Raw genomic sequence first — 19713 nt, forward strand, 5'->3', positions numbered from 1 at the left:
GACTGTTCACAAGAGACTTATGAATGGGAATGGAAAAGGTGGATAGAATATGTTCAGAACAAATACCAAACTAGAAAGTATCAAATAGCTTTTATTTGAAAATAATGTATTAGAAATATTTTAATGTATTAGAAATATTTTAATGTAAAGAGATAAAGAGGAAAAATTATACAGGGGGAGGGATGGGTTTAAGCTTGTTTACTAGTGTTATTAGTTATGAGTATATAATAGGGAAGTCTGGGGGGGGAGGGTTAGGGAGGGTTAGGGAGGGTTTGGGGAGGGAGGTGGGGGGGGTGAAAAAAGGGGTGAAAATCTAATTGTAAAACTTTTGCAATAAAAAAAAAAAGTGTGTATAGTCAAGGGTATGGTTTTCCCAGTTGCAATGTATGGCTGTGAAAGTTGGACCATAAGAAAGGCTGAGCGCCAAAGAATTGAGGCCTTTGAACTATGGTGCTGGAGAAGACTCCTGCGAGTCCCTTGGACTGCAAGACGATCAAACCAGTCAGTCCTAGAGGAGATCAACCCTAACTGCCCTTTAGAAGGCCAGATCCTGAAGATGAAATTCAAATACTTTGGCCACCTAATGAGAAGGAAGGACTCACTGGAGAAGAGCCTAATGCTGGGAAAGATTGTGGGCAGAAGAAGAAAGGGACGACAGAGAACGAGGTGGCTGGATGGAGTCACTGAAGCAGTCGGTGTGAGCTTAAATGGACTCTGGGGTATGGTAGAGGACAGGAAGGCCTGGAGGAACGTTGTCCATGGGGTTGCAATGGGTCGAGCACAATTTCCCAACTAACAACAACATGAGAAGGGTATGCAGCAGCAGTAACAAAATAGGAATAGATGGGAGAGAATGCTTCAAATGAATCTGATAAAATGGTTAATGGCCAAGATAGTTGGAAGAAGTTATAGCTGCTGGGGTTTCTATGTATACAGTAGATGCACCAAAATATTGTTAAGGAAACATGATAATTGCAAATAGTTTTTCATTCCCTAGGAGAAATTGGATTGATGCTGTCTGCTGTAATCTTAATCTGCATGTTTAAGTATTTCTCCCCCATACTTTAATCAATTAGTTATAACTTTGTCAAGATTTGCTTTTGTATTCTCAGATATCTAGGTTAGTAGCAGATGTGTAGGTTAGTAACTAGCAGGGTCTGCTTTTCGTAACTGCAGGTTCCAGAAAGAATGTTCAATTTGAAGCATTAGGCAGAATAACTCCTAAAAAAAAAAACCTAGAAGCCACTATCAAAGAGATCTTATTGTATCCAGAGGGAAAATTTCCATTTTTTTTATGCTGGTGGAGATAAATTGATCCTACATTTTAGCTGAATAAAGTGAAAGGTCATGTGAGTGCGCCCATTTTGCACTTACAACACATTTTCCATTAATGTCAAACAAATTTGTTTCTCTGATCTCCCAACAGAAAGCTAAAGCCATGTGGTTGGCACCAAAAGGCATCATTTGAAAATCCATGGTATACTGAAATCATGGTATTTCAAAAGAAGAGAAAATAAAATAAATGCAAGATATCCACATTTCCTCTTTGCATTCTGTTGCATAGTTCAAGGATATAGAAAGTATGATGTGATATAAAAGAAACTAAGTGAATTGCAGTCAAAGGAACAATTACATTTTTGCCTTATAAGTTTTACTAAGTCATCAGAATACATCTAGAAATGAAATTAAGAGGAAAAAGGTAAGGAAGGTGTTAGAAGTCAAATATGCAGCCCATATTTCCAGGGCTTTTTTGCTTACAGAAAATATTTTATCACTACATACATCAATATTATTTACTGCAAGATAACAATCAAAAAGAAGTCTTTGGCAATATATCAGAAGTCTTTTTTCCTGGATTTTTTTTTTTAAGGAATAAATTTCCCTCTATAGTCTTCTACTCCTCTCTTTCCTCATACCTACCAGTGTCTCCTGTTGCTGCTTTCATTTTATCCAAAGCAACTTCTCCCATTTATATACCACTGCCTTGCTGATTTGATTTAGAACTTGCAACATCTGAAAGAAGGGGTTCACAATGAGAATTGCATTTGAATTTAGCCGTTTACACCTGGGGTCTCCAACCGTGGCAACTTTAAGACCTGTGGACTTCAACTCCCAAAATTCCTCAGCCAGCAAAACTGACAGTGTCTTCCAAATCTTGGATTTGAATGCTTCACTTGGGTACTCATGGAAGAACACATCCTTGGACCCGTTTATGATGCTTTATAGCATGCTAAGGCCAATCAAACAAGGAAGAGTATTGAAAGTCACTGGGTTTCATCAGGGTTGGTATGTATAAGTATGAGATGTAAACAAGAAACTACTGTTTTGATGTTGTTTTCCTGACCTCAATATTTTTCCCTATTGTCATCTAAACAAAAGAGCTTCTGTGCTCTTGAACTATGTACCAAAGTGCATCCTCTCGCCTGGATCAGTAAGTAATGGTATTGCATGGATAACAGTGCCACTGCAGAAAGCAAATACTGTTTTTTTTTTCCTTTGATTTTAGAATGCATTAAGAAAACTCTTAATCCCTAGGTTAATTAACCTCCTCTTTTATTTTTAGACAAACCCATTGTTGTATTGCAGGCAGCAGGAATAAACTTGGGGCAATTTCAGTGTATTTTAATGCCAAAGGTAGGTTGCTTAGATTGTAGGGAGTGCATTAACATAATGAATTTAATTCATTAAACTTCTCACAGTTTAACTCTGTTGCTTTTATGGAGAAACAGTCCACAAATATCCAGGATCTATAATTTTACTTGGTACAAATGCAATTAAATATTTGCATCTGAATGCAATTTGAGATCTAATCTAAATGATGAATGCCAGGCCTTTAATGTTTTGATTATAGGGCAGCTAGGATGTTTCACAGCTTTTTCCTCATCCCCTTTAATTTCATCTTTTTAAGAAAACATCGTTAAAGTCACCTAAATTATTGGTGTGTTTCAGTTGCCCCCTCTAAACTTCTCCTTATCATAATAATTGTAATAATTATAATTATTCCTATTATTTGGCATACATACAAACATTGTATTGTTCTGTCTACTATTCCAACTGACAGATAAGTATGTTTCTTAAAGAACCATACAGGTAATCTTCAATTTACGGCCATAGTTGGGACCCAAATTTCCAATCAACATGTGACCAGACCTGATTATAACAACCATTTTTACCTCAGCCATGATGCAAGTCACACAGTCGCAGGTCTGAATCCAACTTCCCCAATAGCATTTTTTGAAAGCAAAAACACATTGCAAATCATGACTGTGATATGACATAACCGGTCATAAATGTAAACTGGTTGCCAAGCATCTGCGTTGTGATCATATGATTGGAGATAATGTAATAGTTCTAAGTTCTAATTTAGATTGTAGGTATGTTCCTCCCCCACCCCCCAGACAATTGGTAATTCAAACCATTGTTAAGGAAATGTTTGTAATCAAGGACTATTGTTAAGTATTAGTTTTGGAATCCCTAGGGCAGTGCTGGCTAACCTTTTCTGGACCGAGTGCCCAGTGAGCGTGTGCGAATAAGCACACGTGGATATGCACACATGTCCCCAAACCCCCAAAATGAAATGCGTGCACACCAGTGGTGGGTTGTCCCCGGTTCGCACCGGTTCTATAGAACTGGTAGTAAAACCGGCGGGAGGCTCTGCCCACTGACCTCGATGTCGCGTGAGCTTTGCTCACGTGCGCACACAGCCCCGTTGCGAACCGGTAGTAAAGGTAAGAACCCACCCCTGGTGCACACCCCCTGCGCATGCACTCTGCACATGCACGCGTGCCCCCCCGGATGCGCCCTGCCCCACATGTGCACGACCTGCATGCCCCCCACATGCACGGCAGAGACCCGACCAGCTGGCCCGTGGGATGCATGCTGTCATGCGCGGCGGAGCTAAACTGGGGCGATGGCGCTGCTTGCTACCTGTGGCATGTGTGCCATAGGTTCACCATCACAGCCCTAGAGCAATGGGCTCTTCTAGGAGAATTGTGAAGTTGCTGGTATTGCTCCAATTATTAATGTGGGGATCAAATTCAGTACAAGTGTTCAAACAAGTACCGGTAATTGATGAAGGGTTAACCTATTGAGCTTAACAGGTAGTTTCAACAAATATCTGTAATATTGGGTGAAAATATTACATAAATGTGTAATAGAGGGTTTTCAGGCTTTCTCCTCTAAATAAACTTCCCTTAGGTCATTTCACACAAGATGCCAAATCTAATCTGAGTTTGCCATTGAGTGTGCAGCCAATCGTGTCTTCTAGCATCACAAAACCAAATACCTCATGGTCATTATGTTTGTGAAGTATGCTTTTACCTCTTCATTCAAAACATCTTTGCTATGCTCCTGGAATATAATTAGGAAAAGTGGTCCTTGGTAATCTCTTTGTCACTATAAGTGTATAGTTTGAGAATTAAAACTGTACAATGGAATTAAATTAGTGTTTTCTAATGAAGGTCAGGTATTGAAAGAACAAAACCATACAAAAAAGTGAAAGCAGATTCCAACAGTGTAAGAAATGTATTTTATCACTTAAGCTTACATTTTCCAAATACCGACATACTACATTTACTTTAAGAAACGGGGGTTTTGTTTTGCTTCCCACCGTCCTCTTTTTGTTGTGTAGATTGGGCAGCTGTTATTGTAAAGGTAGCTGTGTTGCCAGAATTCAAAATCTTAAGCAATCAATAGGTTGGAGCAAAAGCTGGCCGTTTGTTACACAAAACAAGTCAGTAGTTGGAAAACATACTTTCCGTTATGATATTACATGCAAAGCATAATTGATGGGCCAAATTCCATGCATGTTTTTATATGGACACATGTTACATAAACACCGGCCTCTACTTAGGGGAGGGAGAGAATGAAGTGTTCTGCTATAATTCTCATAAAAATAATCTCCCTGGACTCCTTTTCATCTCTCATAAAGCAGCCAATTTAGCTGTCCAATAGGAGAGCCCATCATTCGGTAATTTAAGTTCATCTATTCCATTTTCTAATAGCTCATAAGAACCTTTCAACCTTTAGCAGAAAACCACCTCTCTGTTATTTCCATTTGTTGGATTTAGTTCTTTAGGCAACTACCAACTAGGAAGCTGCTTCCCGTGTTAATCAGGGAGAACAGAATAATAGGAGAAAAAGAGTCCTTCTTTGAGGGAGATGAGCAATTCAAAAATGTACCTTTTTAAAATTTTATTTATTTTTTTACATCAACAACTGCAGAAGAAATAGCTGCTTTATTTATTTAATGTATTTATTTATATCCTGCCTTTATTATTTTTATAAATAACTCAAGGCAGTGAACCTAATTAAATACTCCTTCCTCCTTTTTTTCACCATAACAATAACCTTGTGAGATGGGTTGGGTTGAGAGGGAGTGATTCGCCCAAAGTCACCCAGCCGGCTTTCAGGACTAAGGTGGGACTAGAACTCACAGTCTTCTGGTTTCTAGGCCAGCATCTTAACCTGTCATGGACCCGTCGGAGTCTGAATCTACGGAGGAGGATGAGCTGGCGCTGGAGCCGGCTTTGTTGGCTTCAGAGGAATGTGGGGAGGAGCAGGACAAGGCAGCCTAGGGCCCCTCAGGATAGGGATGGCTTGTTAGCAGGGAGGAACCGGGGCAGGATGAGGGTAAGCAGTGGAAATGAGGAGAGACGTAGCTCAAGCAATGAGCAAGGACTGCCCCTTCCTGATCTCTGAGCACAGAGAGTAGAGAGAAGGTGAGAACAGTGCAGGCCGACCCAATGACTCGGGAAGAGAGCACCCTGTCCTGCTTCACAAGGCACACATGGGGACTGAGATTTAAGGAGACGCTGTGGGGAGGGGCATTTGTCAGGAAGAAACACTGAATTTATAGAGTTTGAAGACATTTGGAGTTTGCAGGACTGCTTGCTTCTTCCTTGCTTTGTGGACTCAGTGCTTTGTTCCTGACTTCATGGACTCATTGTTTGTTCCTTGTTTCATGGACTCATTTCCCTGTTCTTTTGAATTGCTGGACTGGGCGCAGCCAGAGGCTGCCATGTGTATGTGTGTGTGCTTTGCTCTGGGATTTGGGAAGAACGTGGGAGTGTTTGGGGGAAAATTTGGAGCATTTAAGGGGACTTTGACTTCTCAGCTGGCTGTGTGACCTTAGTGCCTTGTCCTGGGTCATCACATAACCATTAGACTGAAACTGACTTTCTATTCAGACAGAATCCCAAGAAGATCTAAGGATTAATGCTTCGGTTTGCTTTTTCCCCTCCTCTCCAGTATCAATATCAATATCTCCAGAAAGTTAGCTTTCTAATAAATGGACATTTTGTGATACTCAACATGACATCTGTTTTTGAACAGTGACCCCCAATGACAGTCTTTTGTGAGTGCGCCAATGAGAGGCCTCTGGCCCTAGCAGATTGCTTGCCCCTGTTGCACAGGATTCAAGAAGCTTTCATCAAAAGGTATCTGTAGTTCTAGTTGCAACCGTGGCAGTGATCCCATTTTTCAAATACAGCTTTCTTCAAGTAAAGGAATTTTAATTGCGGCTATCACAGCAAAAAGAAAAAGGGAGGTCTAAAGGAATGAAAGACTCTCAATTTACTGATGCATTAAGTATCCTATTACTGTGTGAGATAGGAAAGAAAAAGGGGATTGTCTGAAATTTTCTCCCCTCCTTTGCTGCAAAGGCTTTTTGCTTTTCATTAGTTTGGGTTTTCCCCTTCCCCGTGAAAACTATAATTAAGGTTGAGATTTCATGCTTTATTTTTTTTAGGCACTAATAACTCTCTGAAACCAATTTCTTATCACAGATTCTTAAAAGGTCCATACTTGGATTTTTCATATGCTTTGAAAATTGTGAAATTATCTACTCTGGCATTATTATTATAATCCAGTAGAGAGTATAATTGGGGTTCTGAGAGCCAAATGCTCCTCTGGTGTAAAATGAAGACAAAGAAGAAGCTGAGCCTCTGGAGCTGCTTGTATCAAATGACCCAGATATGCATCTTCTTCATTGCTTTTCCACAATCAATTGAGGGAGGATTGTTCAATTGAAGACGGCATATCTGTAGTTGGACGGTTTCATTTCAAACTGAGGGGATCTCACAAGTGCGAGTGCTCTGCTAATAAGCAAAACTTGAATAGGGAATTGGAAAGCTGTGGTGAAGGAAAGGTCTCAAGAGGCTTCCTTAACATATGCCCAATTTAGAAGTTCACCTTCGCTCCAAGTGCCTAGAAGTATGCACAAGGCAATACAGAATGAATTCCCATTCAACCCTACTTTCTCTGCCACTTCCTTCTTGCCAGTCTTCACAGCCCTTCAGGAATTGTGCATTGTGGAAGCTGCCTCTATTCTCTGTATTCAACATTCCTGTCATTATGTCATTATGTGAGAAATAAAGCTAGCAATTCGATTGCTGTTAGAAATACCTTCAAGAATTTGGGGTGTGGGGCATGCTTTCTTCTTTCTCAGATAAGTGCCTTCTTCTCCTTTAGTGTATAGAATCTATAGATACTATAAATCAGTGATGACGAACTGATTCTCAGTGCTGAAAAGGTCACATGGAAATGTTGCACGCACATGCCCTCATCAAGGCTGCGCTCTGGAAAAGCTGAACTTCCAGGTTCTGGCACATATGCAAACCTGACAATCAGCTGGCTGGCGTGCATGCACATGCCAGTTTTCGGCACTGCTTCATGTGCAAAGGACAGCTGATTGTCACATGTGCATGTGCGCCAGAAACCCAGAAGACAAACAGGCAAGGCCGCGTGTGCTGGGCGACATGGCTTTGTGTGCCACTTTGGGCACGTGTGCCACTTTGGGCACGCATGCCACAGGTTCGCCATTATGGCTATAAATCATAGGTCAGCAACACAGAGACTAAGGGCCATATACCATTTCCCCACCACTGTGTTTCAGTCCTCCAAAATTACAATAGAGGGGTGGAGGGGACTCAAAATGCCAAAAACTAAAGTTACCAGGAAAATATTGGTATTAAAATGCTGTCTCTCTTAGATTGTCTTCCTTTTCAGACATAATTGCCTGCACATTCCCCCCCCCCAGCAAAGTTTTGTAATATTTCATAGGAGTCTTCTTGAGTTGCAAAGTGATTGTTCAAAAAATTGTTTTCTTGGGTTGCAGGGTTACTGCTTAAATATAGTAGTATTTTTTTCCTCTCCATATGATATAATATTGTACAACTTCAATGTTTTTAATAAAGTTCACAGGAAAAACCTGAAAGAAAGGGGTAAAAGAAATCCTTGCTCTATTCTGTGTAGAGTAGCTGTGATTATTTATTACTTGAAATCTCCTGTCTAATTAAATTTTGTGTATTTTATTTCTAGGTGCAAATATTGGAAGCTCTCCAACAGGCACAGATATTGCAGTCATTGGAGGTAAGAATACAATATTACTCGAACAAAGACTATATTTCATCAAACAGATTTTTGGAAGAAGTGAAACATGATTTTCGATCCTTAACCAAAATAAAAAGTATTCTCCACTGAATGAGAGTTTTTTTCCCTAAGAAAAATTAATAGTGTATTGCTATGTAGTTCTATCAATAGAGTGGGGTATGAGTGCAGTCGCATGCCCCTGTCTATAACCTTATCACCGAACCCTGCTACTGTCCCCACATTATAGGAAAAAGGGTAAAATAGACACCTGGTTCCACAAAACTATCTCCTTGTATGATATTGGGAGCTTCCACATAAAGCAGAAAGCAGGTATGGAGGTGAAAGATAAATTCTCTAGTTTTCTGTTACATCTATATGAACATTTCCAGTGGTGAAATCCAAATTTTTTTACTACCAGTTCTGTGGGCGTGGCTTGGTGGGCATGGTGTGGCATGGTGGGCGTGGCAGGGGAAGGATACTGCAAAATCTCCATTCCCTCCCCACTCCTGGGGGAAGGATATTGCAAAATCTTCATTCCCACCCCACTCTGGGGCCAGCCAGAGGTGGTATTTACTGCTTCTCTGAACTACTCAAAATTTCCACCACCAGTTCTCCAAACTGCTCAAAATTTCGCTACCGGTTCTCCAGAACCTGTCAGAACCTGCTGGATTTTACCCCTGAACATTTCCCAATGTACAGGCCATAGTTAAATTCATGAAGACATGAAAAAGAGAGAGGAGCAATAATTAGAGTTTCAGACTACTACAGAGCAAATTGAGAAATGCCACTGTAATAAAGAAGCTCACTAAGACCCCATGATACATTTTATATCCCAAAATTTTGCCAAACTACCCCCTTGAAAAATGGAATGTTTTGGATGCCATATCTATCTGTCTGTCTGTCTCTTTGTTTGTCGGCCTGTCTGCCTGCCTGTCTATCATCTATCCGTAGAGATATTAGGAAACAAAGATCCTTTGAAATTACTTGTTGCAAGTAATGGAATGAACAAGAGAGAAAACATTGTTGGAAACATAATCAGAATGCTATATTCAGCCCTTCTTCTCTTAAGCTCTCTGAAAGATACAGGTATTATGTCATGCTCTGTGTACGGAGCTTTGCAGGACTTCCACAGGATATTTATTTTTACACAGTGTATATCCTGTGTGCTACTTTCCGTTACATTCACAACCAGGAGGCACAGTATAGAATAACATTTGGCTACCAGTGTTTGAAGAGTCCCTGTAAGGATGAAGATGATCACATGATGAGTATCTTGTGATCAATGTAACCAAATGGTTGTTTGAATGTAGATGTAAGAGATCCTCAATGCACGCCATTTATTATAGGAAGGAACAATATGGGTCTTAATCAGGGGTGAAATCTAAAATTTGTTACTACCAGTTCTGTGGGCGTGGTTTGGTGTGTGTGGGGGGGTAATGTGACGGTGGGCGTGGCCAACTTTTTTTTTTTTTTTAGTTTTAAAAGCATTGTTTCTACAACCTTAAGAGGTTGCAGAAAAAAATGCTTTTAGAAGCCTCTGACGATCAGGCAAGACGATCGCCAGAGGCTTTTCAAGGCATTTTTTTCCTACAACCTCTTCGGCTGAAGGGGTTGCAGAAAAAAATGCTTTGAAAAGCCTCTGACGATCCCAGCTGAGCCGCGCGATCATCAGAGGCTTTTTTTTTTTTTACTTTTAAAAGCATTTTTTCAGCCGAAGAGGTTGTAGAGAAAATGCATTTAAAAGTAAAAAAAAAAAACATCCTCTGATGATCACGCGGCTCAGCTGGGCATGGGGCGGGAGGGCGCAGGGATTTTTGCTACCGGTTCTCCGAACCACCCATGTCCGTCGCTACCGGATCGAGCGATCCAGGCCAACCGGGAGCATTTCACCCCTGGTCTTAATATACATGCTTCTGCCCTCACCAAGAGAATGAACAGCTACAAAGAGATTTGGAAAAGATTTTGATTATTACATCCCTGAATCTCACTAAGAAACACAGGTTATGTGAAAAAGGCATTTAATCAAGACAAGGGAGCTGGAGAAAACCAGCCAGTAGTGTAAAATAAATTAAGATTGCTGATTTTTTTTTAAAAAAATGCTTGTAGCTGAAAAGCAAAGCCAATAAAAGAAGGACAAGGCAATGTAGACAAACAATTGGCTGGAGAAAAAGTTTTTTTTAAAAAAAGGCAAAATGGTCTAGAGAAGATGGAGGTGGCAATGAAAAAAAGCAATCATTTTGCTGAAAAGCATTCAGTCTAGTTTTATGAAAACCTCCGTGGTTCAGGAACAGGATCTTCTAATATCATCCAGTGTTTTCTTCCCCTCCCCTGAAATGTACCAATCCAGCCACTGTAGAATTGATTAACTTTTTTTCTGGAAGTGCTTCTTTGAGAAAAGGAAGTGGTTTGTCTTGTTCTGGTTGTTTTCTGGCTCTCATATCCTCAGTGGTAATGAAGCTTCAGGGAAATGAAAGAAGAAAAAGCAAATAAAAATAGAGGACCGAAAAAGATTCCTATTTTTTTAATCCTAAAATAGTGGAAATCCAAGCATTTTAAAAAAAAAGATAGAAGAAACCTGTTTATACTTGTACCTTATATAAGGTAAAGTTTCCCCTTGCACATATGTGCTAGTTGTTCCCGACTCTAGGGGGTGGTGCTCATCTCCGTTTCAAAGCCGAAGAGCCAGCGCTGTCCAAAGACGTCTCCATGGTCATGTGGCTGGCATGACTAAATGCCAAAGATGTACGGAACGCTGTTACCTGCCCACCAAAGGTGGTCCCTATTTTTCTACTTGCATTTTTTACGTGTTTTTGAACTGGTAGGTTGGCAGAAGCTGGGACAAGTAACAGGAGCTCACCCCATTGCACGGCACTAGGGATTCAAACTGCTGAACTGCCAACCTTTCGATCAACAAGCTCAGGATTTTAGCCACTGAGCCACTGCGTCCCTTTTTGTACCTTATATAATAATCTCAAAAAAGAAAGAGAACTGTTAATGGAAGAGTATTTTGTTTTTTTGGTGTTTGTTTGTTTTTTTAATTTGATTTATATGCCACCCTTCTCCGAAGACTCAGGGCGGCTTACAATGCGTTAAGCAATAGTCTTCATACTTTTGTATATTTATACAAAGTCAGCTTATTGCCCCCACAATCTGGGTCCTCATTTTACCTATCTTAGAAAGGATGGAAGGCTGAGTCAACCTTGAGCCTGGTGAGATTTGAACTTACAGTAATTGCAGACAGCTTGATGTTAATTACAGTGCTTTAGTCTGCTGCGCCACCAGGGCTCCTATTCATTTTGGTTAGAATGTGACTAAAGAGTTGATTAGCCACTTTTCCTTTAAGGGTTATAAAAGCTATAAAACCAAGGAAACGAAGGGAGGAGTTAAGAAGAAAGATAAATAAAGTTGAATATAGAAAAAAGAAAGGGAAAAAAGAAAAGGAAATTACAATATATGTCAAACAAAAGAAAAAAAACACATCTCTGATAACCCCTTCCAGCAGGATCAATATTCATCCTGTTATTAGGCAGAAGGAATTTTTCTGATGTGCCTCTTTAATAGTAACAGTGAAATTGTTAAAAATATTTTTGTCGCAGTCAGTTTTTCGTCTCAACAGTCAAGAGACAGAATACAACATGCACCACATCTCAGACAGCTAAGCTGCCAAGGAAGAGAAACAAGAGAGAGGCAACAGTGTCATAATAATATGTAAACTTCTAGCTTATTTATGTTGAGGTGCTTGCAGCAGTATTTTAAAGGATATTTATCTCTACCACAAATAAACTAGGAATAAATTTTCTCTCCAAATCAAACCTGGCATAAATAATTACTTCTATGGCTGTATGGTCCTATGCAGGTTACTTTGGGGCAGACATGCAGTAGATTATGTTTAAGAAAATTGGAATTGGAGATCAATAATTCAATAGTTTGTTGAGCCCATCTGATGAACAGAAAAGTAGCATGTAATCATTTCTTCCAGTCTTCCCCAATCCTTAAAACTTCCTACCTATTTTTTGACAAGCTCTCCTGCTGCTGTTGAGTTGCTAAAAAGGGATGCATCAGTCAATTTCTGGTCTATTTTGTTTCTGGTTTTACAGGATCCCAGATGTTATTATCCCAAAGCTCTACAATGTTAAGCCTCCTCTTCTTCTTCCTCCAGCTATATCCTTCTCCCCTACAAGTCACAGGAGACAAAGATGAACAACTGTCTATAATTAAAAAAAAATGTTCCCTGGTGAAAACTGCCAAGGCAGAAATATGTTACAGCAATTGAGTTCTAATGCCATTAGCACCTTGTCATGATAACTGAAGTTGATTGCTCAAATTATTCCCAAAAGGAGTATTTGATGTGTTAATGTGAATGATTTGACTCTTTTGGTTTCAAATGCATATGCGGATATTTATTTATTTAATTAATTAATTAATTTATATACCCCCCTACTCCCAAGGACTCAGGGCGGTGAACAGCCAAAAGATAAAATACACATAGTACAAACGTTAAAAAACCATTTAAAAATACATTAAATATTTTGGCCCAAAACAAATTTAAAACACCCCAATTTATAAAACAAATTTAAAAGCAATTTAAAAGAGGTTAGGCCAGACCAGCCTGCTGGAATAAGAATGTTTTGAGGGCGTGCGGAAAGTGCGCAAATCCGGGATCCTCCGTATCTCCGGGGAGAGCTCGTTCCAGATGGCAGGTGCCCCCACAGAGAAAGCTCTCCCCCTGGGGGCCGCCAGTCGACATTGTTTGACCGACGGCACCCTGAGAAGACCCTCTCTATGGGAGTGTACTGGTCGGTGAGAGGCTACTGGTGGCAGAAGGCGGTCTCGTAGGTACCCCGGTCCTAAGCCATGGTAACCAAAACCTTGAAGCGCACCCGGAAGACCACTGGGAGCCAGTGCAGCTCGCGCAGGAGGGGAGTCACATGGGAGTGCCACGTCGCTCCCGTAACCACCCGCGCGGCCACATTCTGGACCAGCTGGAGCCTCCGGGTGCTCCTCAAGGGGAGCCCTATGTAGAGAGCATTGCAGTAGTCCAGGCGGGAAGTGACGAGGGCATGAGTGACCGTACATAACGAGTCCCGATCCAGAAAGGGATGCAACTGGCAGATCAGGCGAACCTGATAAAAAGTCCTCCCGGCCACAGCCGTCAAATGCTCTTCTAAAGACAGCCGTGAGTCCAGGAGATCACCCAAGTTGCGAGCCCTCTCCGTGGGGGCCAACGACTCGCCCCCAATAGTCAGTGATGGCACCAATTGACTATATCAGGACGTCGGAAACCACAGCCACTCGGTCTTGGATGGGTTGAGCCTGAGTCTGTTTCTCCCCATCCAGATCCATACAGCCTCCAGGCACCGGGACATCACTTCAAGGGCATCATTGGAGTGATCCGGGGTGGATGCTTGTTGTTTGCAGCAATTAATTGCTCAGGGTAGTTCAATTTAATGTAGTTCTATGTACAGGTAGTCTTTGACTTACAATAATTCATTTAGTGGCCATTCGAAGTTACAATGGCACTGGCCATTTTTCACGCTTATGACCATTGCAGCATCCCCATGGTCACATGATTTACACTCAGATGCTTGACCACTGGTTCATATTTATGATGGTTGCACTGTCCTGGGGTCACATGCCCTTTTGTGACCATCTGACAAGCAAAGCCAAAGGGGAAGCCAGATTCACTTAACAACTGTGTTAATAATTTAACAACTGCAGTGATTGACTTGACTAAGATAGCAAGAAAAGTCATAAAATGGGGCAAAACTCACTTAACAAATTTCTCACTTAGCAACATAAATTCTGGGGTCAATTGTGGTTGTAAGTTGAGGCATATAAATCGAACCAATAAATAAGTCGAGGAATACCGGTATTTCCCTTTCGTTCTATCCTCTGAAATATTAATTTCAACATTCTACAAGTCACTCGGGGGAAAAAACTGAGTTGTTCTACATTCCTGTGCAGGATCTAATGAGCATTGCAACCTATTGTGTTTGAGGAGTCCACTGTAAACCTTAAGAAAAACGATGAATTCTATGTGAATTGAACAACATTACTTTAATATAGTCAATATCTATATTATTATATTATATTATATTATATTATATTATATTATATTATATTATATTATATTATATTATATTATATTAATTATATTATATTATATTATATTATATTATATTATATTATATTATATTATATTATATTATATTATATTATATTATTATATTTATTATATTATTATTTCTTAATAGAGGTTCTAATGTTAATTATTGTGAGCTTGTTTTGAGATCTCAGGAAAAAGAGATTGTCTTAGAACCCAACATTTATGCTGTGCAATCCTTTTGAAAGCATGTTTCACTCCAGTGATGCTTTGAGCAAAGCACACTTCAAAGCACACTGCAAAGCAATGTGTCCCCTGCTTCTAAAAAGTGAAGTGAAGCTGCCATGGTGCTTAGATTCACATTGCTTCTGTGGGTTGAATGTGCCAGAAGAGATTTCAAAACAATACAGTGTTAAGCAATGAAGCACATTGCATAATTGCTGCACCTTATGAAGAAGAAACATGGCCACTTCGCACAGGCCTATTATTTCTAGCCTGATACTACACTTGCTTCAAAAATTGAACTGCCCACATGTGGGAACCACATCACAGCCAGTGAACCAAATAAAAAGTGCTAGATCAATTTGGATGCAGGTTAGTTGGATAGGCAGAAGTAAAATAACTTGGTTGCTGAGCAGCATCTGAGGGGGAAGACCATCTTTGCCTTTTGTGCCACGGTGCGGTGGCACAGTGGTTAGACTGTAGTACTGCAGGCTACTTCTGCTGCCTGCCGGCTGCCTGCAGTTTAGCAGATCGAATCTCACCAGGCTCAAGGTTGACTCAGTCTTCCTTCCGGGATGGGTAAAATGAGGACCCAGATTGTTGGGAGCAATATGCTGACTCTGAAAAACGGTTAGAGAGAGCTGTAAAGCATTATGAAGCGGTATATAAGTTTAAGTGCTATTGCTATTGTAACATGGCTTATTTCACTAAGTGTTTCTTAAGTTCTCAACCAGCCTCTGATTTCCCACCAGGATTTTTTAAAGATACTTTGATTCACTCCATAAGCTGTCAAGTATTTAGTCAGAGTTATGAAATGAGCCATTGGCAGGAATGGTGAAGAAATAAAATTGTATCAAATGCTCACTGCATCAGTGGCAAAATTCACGAGGCCCTCCTGCTCATCTTCTACAAGCTGAACTGGGTTTAGCTTGTAGGAGATGAGTCTCAGTTAAAACTTGCATTGATCAGCTTTAACAATTTATGAATTTATTTCTTGAAATGAGTCTAAATTTTGGCTAGACAATGCTTGGATTTGTTCATACAACAAAGTAGTTGGAACTTGCATCGGATTATATAATCCTTACACAAATCTAGAGCCAGATCTCATTTTGATTTTTTTTAAGGCTCAATATTATACTGTAGCCTTCCTCAAGCTGGATGTCTATAGAGATTCTCAGTCATCCAGGTCATGGCTGTCCCAAAGATGCTTTTTTTTAAGAGGCAACTGGACTTTCCGGTTTTTCTTTGAAGACGTTTCGCTTCTTGGATGAGAAGAGAAATGTCTTCAAAGAAAAACTTGAAAGTCCAATTGCTTCTTGAAAAAAGCACCTTTAGGACTTCCCCAAACTGGTCTTCTCTTGATGTCTTGGATAAAACAGTTAGAAAATATCACCATGTTGGCCCAAATAAGGATCAATAAGTTAACTAGAATGAAAACTAGGGCATCTTTGTGCTCCCTTGTTTTGTTTTGTTTTGTTTTTCTTTTGCAAGCACTCTTTCTCTCAACCCATCCTTATCATTACAATTTCAGGGCCCTTTGTTGATGTGGGGTTGTTATCTTTCTTTGAAAGTCCTAACAGAAGGCTTCCATGTGGAATAAATCAAAACCAGGGCCAGTGTGTGTGTGTGTGTGTGGGGGGGGTGTTACCTAGCATACTTGAAATCATTAATGTAAAAAAAATCAAATGTTTCTCCCTCCCTGTAGGTGTCATTGCAGCTGTGGTCTTAGTCTTGATTTGCCTCTTGGTGTTGATGCTGAGATACATGTACCGGCACAAGGGCACCTACCATACCAATGAAGCAAAGGGAACTGAATTTGCCGAAAGCGCAGATGCTGCTCTGAAAAATGACCCTACCCTTCAAGATGCCATGGATGAGAACCGAAAAGAATATTTCATCTGAAAGCAAAAGCAGCACCCTTGAGACACCCCTTTGTTTTTCTCTCCTTCGCAAGGGGCAGTGCATTAAAAAAAGTAAAGAAAAAGCCAGCAGGATATGGAGATTACACAAAAGAGAACAAGGCGACTAATTGAAATATTGCTGTTTAACAACAGCAAGGACTGGATGCCAGATCTATAGCTGTTTATTTGATTAACCACACCACTGGGTTCAATATCAGATGAACGGAAAGAAAAGTCTCGGGATGAACGATTTAACTGATAGCAGATAAAAGCATCAAATGTCAAATCCTGACATTTGGCAAAAAAAATATCTGGGTTGATGGAAAGCTCCTTCATGGATACACTGATTCATCCGTATTGATATAATACCTTGAAGTGAATTTATAGCAGCAAAAAAAAAAAAAAAAAAAAAAATCCCATAAAAAAGGAAGCTGGCCCAAGAATGTTGGTCATCATTCATGTATCTAGGTTTTTCTTAACATACATCAGCTTATCAATGTGAATATGCATATTTTCTTGATCGTTCTTTCTTTTTTTTTTTTTTTTTTTTTTTAAGAATACCCTGAAGTTGTTTCTGCTTTCTTATGTTTTTTAGAACAATGACCTAGCAACCCGCTTCTCACGGGGGGGAAAAAACTGCAGGAAAAGACAGAGAAAAGTTTTTAATATGAAAGAATGCCATTTCTGGATATTTCTTGCAGTGGGCATATATAAGAGATGGGTTTATTGACTTCTCAGCTTTTAATGCCATATCAATTATTTTGAGCTCCCTACCTCCATTGGGTACTACTTGCTTAATTTTGAGAGTGATCTCAGATTTATAGTAGCAGTTTAAATTGATTGAGGTAGTTCTATCTCAGCTGAGGGTAAGAATTGTAGAAGCAGATGCAGAAGCAATCATTTAAGTTCACATAGGGGAGTCTTTTCTTCTATGTTGGCTGAAAATGGAATGAGATGCAGGAAAAAAGTGCTTGGTTAGTCTTGGCACCAGCAAACCCAAACTATATCTCTCTTTCTCTCCCCCTTGTTCCAGCAAACTATGTCCTATTTCTGTGACTAATATAATGTACTAGTCATGTTAGCTGTTTAACATTTTCCCTCCGATTACATTTTGGCTGGAGCTGCAGTTATAATACTAGAGGGGATTAGCAATGTAATTTTTGTAGGAACAATAGTACAATGGCAGTAATATTAGTACAGTGTTTTACTTCACTGCTCAAATTATAAGAAAGTCAGAGAGCTTTTATCCGTGAATTTACTGATTGCCTCCTTACTGTTGTTCTTCAAGAGTACAGGAGAATCATATATTAGCAAAACAATGAAAGAACTTTGGAGTTGGGACCCCCTCTGGAGGGGATTGTGCATTTCATTAAATTTCTTTCTATATTTTGCCTCTGCTAACCCATCAAGTACAGTCAGGACTTGACTGCTGTAGAAATTACTTTGGCAGGCTAATCCCCTCCCCGCAACAAACCCCAACAAAAAGGTCTAATTTTCACATCATGGACCAGCCTAATCTCATTTTTAAAATCCTGTACTAAATTATTATCTTCAGAAATATTTAGGTGCAAGTGGACAAATATGCTGTGTGACCAGGAAACTGTCTCACAAGCAAATTAGATACTTCTCTTCAAATTCATTTGAATTCAGTGAGTCACGTGGTAACAGATTTCGAATAGCATTGAAGTGTGGATGGAGTTTAGGTGTACATACAGAACCCTTGTGAGCTACAGTATTGCTTTGACAGAGAAGTGAGAGAAAAAAAGGACACGGTGGCTCAGTGGCTAAGACGCTGAGCTTGTTGATCGAAAGGTCGGCAGTTCAGCAGTTCGAATCCCTAGTGCCACGTAATGGGGTGAGCTCCCATTACTTGTCCTAGCTTCTGCCAACCTAGCAGTTCGAAAGCACTTAAAAAATGCAAGTAGAAAAATAGGGACCACCTTTGGTGGGAAGGTAACAGCGTTCCATGCGCCTTTGGCATTTAGTCATGCCGGCCACATGACCATGGAGACGTCTTCAGACAACGCTGGCTCTTCGGCTTTGAAACGGAGATGAGCACCACCCCCTAGAATCAGGAACGACTAGCACATATGTCTTTACCTTTACCTTTTTATAGTGAGAAAACCATCCAACAAGCTCAATTCCTGGTAATGTCAAGGTCATATCCATGTAACTTTCCTGGCAAACAACTACTCTTCCTCCTTCTGAAGTCTATTTTAATCTTCCTGACCTAATCCCATGTTGGGATTTCATATTTTCTCCCATCTTTTTCTAGGCTTATATATAACCATAGGAAAATCAGTTTCTGAATGTGTATGATTTTTCAGTATCCAACATTATTAATTTTTTTTTTTAATCATAGCCTCATCATTTATAACACATTGCTGTTTTGTTGACAACTCTAACCCAGGGTCTGCATCTTTCTGTTGATTGGAATCATATTTAATTCCTGGGATTGGTGGGAGTAATTAAGTACCATAGTGGATATAAGCTGAGATGGAAAACAGGCAAAATGATGTTATTCACTTCAGGAAGCTGTCATTTTCCAGATTTATTGTTCTACTTCCCTCCTGATTTTGGTTGGTTTCTTTGTTTTTTTGTAGCAGCTACTCCTAAAGAAAAATTAAGCTTATTCTAAGGTTATACAATGTTTTTATTGTGTTTTCTGCCTTAATATAATGAGAAGCTATGTTGGCAATTTTAATAATGGTGCCATCAAATTATAACAGGGCAGTTCAAGGAATTTCAAGTCTGCCAAAAAGTGCCTTAGGTAGCCTACCTCTGCTTTAACCAAAGAAAAATTTCAAATGGCTTCACTCTCCTGTCTCTCTCTTTGGGAATATTAAAATATAGGTAAATAATTTAATTTCCATTGCTTTCTTTCAGAAATGTTTTCAAAAACTTTTTGTGCCAGTGTTTGTTTCCATTCATGGTGAACAATAGTTTGGGAGAGGAATTTTTCTCACTCCTTATTTTCAGGACTAAACCACAAAAGACTAACCTCTAAGGACACATAAGAAATATCAAAACACAGAATTGAAATATGCCCATATAATAATCATATTTACTTATTAGCCAACAGGAAAATCACAAGAACATTTTTTTTTCTTTTTTGGC

At 39.8% G+C, this 19713-nt stretch overlaps 1 protein-coding gene across 1 annotated transcript in view; it reads left to right on the forward strand.

Moving 5' to 3' along the window:
• Window positions 1-19457, forward strand: part of GYPC (glycophorin C (Gerbich blood group)) — a 63382-nt gene extending 43925 nt beyond the window's left edge. Inside the window, exons 2-3 of the mRNA XM_070951713.1 lie at window positions 8320-8370; window positions 16401-19457. Coding sequence (XP_070807814.1) covers window positions 8320-8370; window positions 16401-16597 — 248 coding nt within the window. The 3' untranslated portion in view covers window positions 16598-19457. The remainder of the gene's footprint in view (window positions 1-8319; window positions 8371-16400) is intronic.
• Window positions 19458-19713: the final 256 nt, after the last annotated feature.

This window comes from Pituophis catenifer, unplaced genomic scaffold, assembly GCF_029215685.1.
Source record: "Pituophis catenifer annectens isolate HBS135680 unplaced genomic scaffold, rPitCat1.0.hap2 SCAF_1, whole genome shotgun sequence".
Classification (NCBI taxonomy): Eukaryota; Metazoa; Chordata; class Lepidosauria; order Squamata; family Colubridae; genus Pituophis; species Pituophis catenifer.